The sequence below is a fragment of the Pithys albifrons genome, chromosome 28 (assembly GCF_047495875.1).
Source record: "Pithys albifrons albifrons isolate INPA30051 chromosome 28, PitAlb_v1, whole genome shotgun sequence".
Lineage (NCBI taxonomy): Eukaryota > Metazoa > Chordata > Aves > Passeriformes > Thamnophilidae > Pithys > Pithys albifrons.
Window position 1 is genome coordinate 498,834 of NC_092485.1, and position 6,000 is coordinate 504,833.

Here is a 6,000-nt window from a genome sequence, read left to right on the forward strand (position 1 = left end):
GATCCCAAATCCTGCTCCAGGAACCAAAATTGCTGCTCCAGGATCCCAAATCCTCCTCCAGGATCCCAAATCCCCCTCCAGGATCCCAAATCCTCCCCCAGGATCCCAAATCCCCCTCCAGGATCCCAAATCCTCCTCCAGGATCCCAAATTGCTGCTCCAGGATCCCAAATCCTCCTCCAGGATCCCAAATCCCCCTCCAGGATCCCAGATCTTCTCCAGGATCCCAAATCCCCCTCCAGGATCCCAAATCCCCCTCCAGGATCCCAAATCCTCCCCCAGGATCCCAAATCTCCCTCCAGGATCCCAAATTGCTGCTCCAGGATCCCAAATCCTGCTCCAGGATCCCAAATCCCTCTCCAGGATCCCAAATCCCCCTCCAGGATCCCAAATCCTCTTCCAGGATCCCAAATCCCCCTCCAGGATCCCAAATCCTGCTCCAGGATCCCAAATCCTCCTCAAGGATCCCAAATCCTCCTCCAGGATCCAAAATCCTCCCCCAGAATCCCAAATCCCCCTCCAGGATCCCAAATCCTCCTCCAGGGTCCCAAATTGCTGCTCCAAGATCCCAAATCCCCCTCCAGGATCCCAAATCCTCCTCCAGGATCCCAAATCCCCCTCCAGGATCCCAAATCCTCCTCCAGGATCCCAAATCCCCCTCCAGGATCCCAAATCCCATCCAGGATCCCAAATTGCTGCTCCAGGATCCCAGATCCTCCTCCAGGATCCCAAATTGCTGCTCCAGGATCCCAAATCCTCCTCCAGGATCCCAAATCCCCCTCCAGGATCCCAAATCCTCTTCCAGGATCCAAAATCCTCCTCCAGGATCCCAAATCCTCCTCCAAGATCCCAAATCCCCCTCCAGGATCCCAAATCCTCCTCCAGGATCCCAAATCCTCCCCCAGGATCCCAAATCCTCCTCCAGGATCCCAAATCCTCCTCCAGGATCCAGAATCCAGGATTATTAATTATAAAATCCCGGGTTATTAACAATAAAATCCAGGATTATTAACCATTACAACCTGGATTATTAACCATTAAATCCCGGATTATTAATTATAAAATCGCCGATTATTATCCATAAAATCCTGGATTATTAGCAATAAAATCCTGGATTATTAACCATTAAATCCCGCATTATTAACCATAAAATCCTGGATTATTAACCATAAAATCCTGGATTATTAACAATAAATTCCCGGATTATTAACTATAAAATCCCGAATTATTCTCCATAAAATCCTGGATTATTAACTATAAAATCCTGGATTATTAACCATAAAATCCCGGATTATTATCCATAAAATCCTGGATCATTACCAATAAAATCCCGGATTATTAACGATAAAATCCCGGATTATTAACCATAAAATCCCGGATTATTATCCATAAAATCCCGGATTATTCTCCATAAAATTCCCGGATTATTAACCATAAAATCCCGGATTATTAACTATAAAATCCCGGATTATTCTCCATAAATTCCCGGATTATTCTCCATAAAATCCCGGATCATTACCAATAAAATCCCTGACAATTAGCGCTAATCCAGGCGCGTTTATCCCGCCTCACCCCCGGAGCAGGGAGTGCATCCCATCCTATCCCGGCATCCCACCAGCATCCCCAAATCCCGCCGGATCCTTCCCGGGCCATCGCCCCCTCCCCAGGGGGGTGCCCGCACTGGCCCCGCCGCTCCATCCGGCACCTCCCGCCTTCTTTCCAGGGACGGGGGAGGCGGGTCGGTCTTTGCTTCCCTTTCTTTCTTTATCTTTATTTGGGATTTCTGACTCATCCCCACCCCTTGCCGGGGAGGGAACTGGAATCCGAAGTGCCCCAGATATTCTTTGTATCAGCTGGACAAAAATCCTCCCCCAGACACCCAGGGAGGAACGTCCAGGACCTGCAGCGGCTTCTCCTCGTCCCACTCTCGTTTCTGCAACGGAGGTGTCCCAGTTCAGCAGGAGGGACCAGCTGACCCTGTGTGGGGTGATCAAAGCTGTGTATTCCACCCCCTCTATTCATTCCCCAAGGACAATGGACCATTGGCAGCAGCTGCCCAGGGAGTTCATTATCACCTTCACACCCAGCCTGAGGGGGGCGGAGCTGCCAATGGGCCATCAACGGTCCAACAACACCCCCTGGCTCCCAGAGTTATCACCCATTGTGTGAGTCCCCGCCCAGGGGGAGGGACTGAGAGCTCCCTGAGGGTAAGAAGACCTTGGGAACTTCTCGTTGGATCCAGAGCAGCAGCAGGACCTCGACAGCAGGAGATCCCCGCTCTCGCCCAGACCACAGCCCTCGCCTGCACCAACAGGTTTTCCTTTTCCTTTTGCTCTGGACTTGGGGGAACCACAGGGGTCTCAGCACAAGGGCAAACAAACCCCCTTGGGTTTGTGCCCCAGGACACTGGGTTATACTGCTGGGGTTTGTGAGTTGGAAGCCATTTCCCTTGTGTGTCAGTGTATTTATTGGAATATTATTATTAAATTGTAGCTCTGACTTATAATCTCTCTTGTGGTGAGTTCATTTCCCCTGCTGGTTCACCTTCAAACCAGCACAGGAGGAAAACTCAATTTTCCCTTTTTTTTTTGTTTTTTTTTCTTTTTTTTTCCCCCAAACCACCGCTGGTTCCGTCCCTGCAGGGGCAGGGCCAGGGCTGGAGCCCCCCTGGGCATGGGGGAGCCCGGGGGTGTTGCCCACCCTGCCCGGTGCCCATTCCCGTGGGAGCTCCGTGGGATGCGGCGCTGCCAAACTGGGGGGGGGGGCACTGGGAGCACAGACTGGTTAAAATGGGAGCCCAGTTAAGGGGTGCCCCAGCCATGGAGGGCACCCCAAAGCTGAGGGGCCCTCGTTAATGTGGCTGCCTCGTTAATGAGGGTGCCCTGAGGTGGTGGGTACCCCCTTAATGAGCGTGCCCTGCTAATGAGGGTACCCCACTATAACAGGGGTGTCTTGGAGCACCCTAGAGGGGAGGGTGCCCTGCTAATGAGGCTGCCTCGTTAATGAGACTCCCTCATTAATAAGGGTGCCCTGAGGTGGTGGGTACCCCCTTAATGAGCATGCCCTGCTAATGAGGGTACCCCACTATAACAGGGGTGTCTTGGAGCTCAGAGCACCCCAGAGGGTGCCCTGCTAATGAGGCTGCCTCATTAATAAGAGTGCCCTATTAATGGGGTGCCCTGCTAATGAGGGTACCCCACTATAACAGCGGTGCCTTGGAGCACCCCAGAGGGGAGGGTGCCCTGCTAATGAGGCTGCCTCATTAAAGAGACTCCCTCATTAATAAGGGTGCCCTGAGGTGGTGGGTACCCCCTTAATGAGCGTGCCCTGCTAATGAGGGTACCCCACTATAACAGGGGTGTCTTGGAGCACCCCAGAGGGGAGGGTGCCCTGCTAATGAAGCTGCCTCATTAATGAGACTCCCTCATTAATAAGGGTGCCCTGAGGTGGTGGGTACCCCCTTAATGAGCGTGCCCTGCTAATGAGGGTACCCCACTAACAGCGGTGCCTTGGAGCACCCCAGAGGGGAGGGTGCCCTGCTAATGAGGCTGCCTCGTTAATGAGGTGCCCTGGAGATGGGGTGCCCTGTTAATGAGGGTACCCCACTAATAAGGGTGCCTCAGAGACAAGGGCACCCCAGAGATGAGAGCTGCTTATTAATGAGACTCCCTCATTAATAAGGGTGCCCTGAGGTGGTGGGTACCCCCTTAATGAGCGTGCCCTGCTAATGAGGGTACCCCACTATAACAGGGGTGTCTTGGAGCTCAGAGCACCCCAGAGGGTGCCCTGCTAATGAGGTTGCCTCATTAATGAGACTCCCTCATTAATAAGGGTGCCCTGAGGTGGTGGGTACCCCCTTAATGAGTGTGCCCTGCTAATGAGGGTACCCCACTATAACAGGGGTGCCTTGGAGCTCAGAGCACCCCAGAGGGTGCCCTGCTAATGAGGCTGCCTCATTAATAAGAGTGTCCTATTAATGGGGTGCCCTGCTAATGAGGGTACCCCACTAACAGCGGTGCCTTGGAGCACCCCAGAGGGGAGGGTGCCCTGCTAATGAGGCTGCCTCATTAATAAGAGTGCCCTGGAGATGGGGTGCCCTGTTAATGAGGGTACCCCACTAATAAGGGTGCCTCAGAGACAAGGGCACCCCAGAGATGAGAGTTGCTTATTAATGAGACTCCCTCATTAATAAAGGTGCCCTAAGACGGGAGTGCCCCACTAATGAAGGTGTCCTGTTAATGAGAGTGTCCCGTTAATGAGGGTGTCCCATTAACAAGAGTGTCCTGGAGATTGGGGTGCCCCATTAATGAGAGTGCCCTGAGATGGGGGTACCCCATTAATGAGGTTGTCCAATTAAGGAGATGAAATTAACCCCTTAATGAGGGAGTTCCACTAACGAGGGTGCCCTGGAGATGAAATTACCCCATTAATGAGGGAGTTCCATTAATGAGGATGCCCTGGAGATGAGGGTGCTCCATTAATGAGGGTGCCCCATTAATGAGGGAGTTCCATTAATGAGGATGCCCTGGAGATGAGGGTGCCCCATTAATGAGGGTGCCCCATTAATGAGGGTGCCCCATTAATGAGGGTATCCCATTAAGAAGAGTGTCCTGGGATTGGGGTTTCCAATTCCTCCCTGGGCTGGGCTCAGGTGGTGTGAGTGGAGGTTGTTGGGTTCTTATCCCAACCCCGATCCCGATCCCAATCCCAACCCCAATCCCAACCCCAATCCCAACCCCAATCCCAACCCCGATCCCAATCCCGATCCCAATCCCGATCCCAATCCCGATCCCAATCCCGATCCTAACCCCAATCCGAATCCCAACCCCAATCCCGATCCCAATCCCGATCCCAATCCCGATCCCATCCTGATCCCAATCCCAATCCCAGTCCCGATCCCGATCCCAATCCCAATCCCAATCCCGATCCCAATCCTAATCCCAATTCCAACCCCAATCCCAATCCCAATCCCGATCCCGATCCTAATCCCAATCCCAATTCCAATCCCAATTCCGACCCCAATCCCAATCCCAATCCCGATCCCGATCCTAATCCCAATTCCAACCCCAATCCCGATCCCGATCCCAATCCCAATCCCGATCCCAATCCTGATCCCAATCCCGATCCCGATCCCAATCCCGATCCCAATCCCGATCCCGATCCCAATCCTGATTCCAATCCCAATCCGAATCCCGATCCCAATCCTGATCCCAATCCTGATTCCAATCCCAATCCTGGTCCTGATCCCAATCCCGATCCCAATCCTAATCCCAATCACTATCCCAATCCCAAACCCCATCCCAATCCTGATCCCAATCCCGATCCCGATCCCGATCCCGATCCCGATCCCGATCCCAATCCCAATCCCGATCCCAATCCCAATCCCGATCCTTGTCTCCACCACCATGAGCTCAGGTCCTGCCCGTTCCCTGTGCAGCTGCTGCACATGGAGGATCCATCAGTTCCTTTCCACTCTCCTGGGTAGGGATGAAAGTTATTAAATTTATTCCATTTATTCCTTAAATCCATCCCTCGGGGGTGATCCTGATCTCCCCATTTCCTAGGATCTGGTTTGGTTTTCCCTTGTTCCAAAGTCAAGGTGCTGATTTGGGATCAGGTGCCTCCAGTGACATGGGAAGGGCTGATATGGATCCAAACCATTCCAGAATCATGGAAGGAAGAATCAGCAGCTGGGAGTGGTTTGGGATTTTCCCAGGGATCTGATCCCAGTTTATGTCCTGCTTTTCTGCAGCATATTCAGGGATTCCCACTCCAAATCCCACCCTGGTCTCTGCTGCAGCCAGGTGTGATTTGGCATTCCAAGGGATGGAGGTGGGATCCGTCCCTGGGAATGGAGGTGGGATCCATCCCTGGGAATGGAGGTGGGATCCATCCCTGGGAATGGAGGTGGAAACTGCCCCTGGGAGTGGAGGTGGGACCTGCCCCTGGGAATGGAGGTGGGACCTGCCCCTGGGAATGGAGGTGGGACCTGCCCCTGGGG

The 6,000-nt window shown here is 53.0% G+C and overlaps 1 protein-coding gene across 1 annotated transcript; it reads right to left on the reverse strand.

Moving 5' to 3' along the window:
- Positions 1-1,848: 1,848 nt before the first annotated feature.
- Positions 1,849-5,406, reverse strand: LOC139683358 (uncharacterized). The gene is made up of 3 exons (XM_071578418.1): positions 4,951-5,406; positions 4,688-4,867; positions 1,849-1,932 (listed from the first exon to the last, which is right to left on the reverse strand). Exons 1-3 carry the CDS (start codon positions 5,404-5,406, stop codon positions 1,849-1,851), a joined length of 720 nt encoding a protein of 239 aa, XP_071434519.1.
- Positions 5,407-6,000: the final 594 nt, after the last annotated feature.

What these genes read in the sequence shown, in the direction of transcription:
- LOC139683358 (XM_071578418.1), bottom strand. Translation starts at nt 5,406, where the DNA reads ATGGTGGTGGAGACAAGGATCGGGATTGGGATTGGGATCGGGATTGGG. An exon ending in GGATTGGGATTGGGATTGGG is followed by an intron (nt 4,868 to 4,950) that starts GTTGGAATTGGG and finishes GATTGGGATCAG; the next exon opens with GATGGGATCGGGATTGGGAT. An exon ending in GGATTGGGATCGGGATCGGG is followed by an intron (nt 1,933 to 4,687) that starts GTTGGGATAAGA and finishes CCTCCGTTGCAG; the next exon opens with AAACGAGAGTGGGACGAGGA.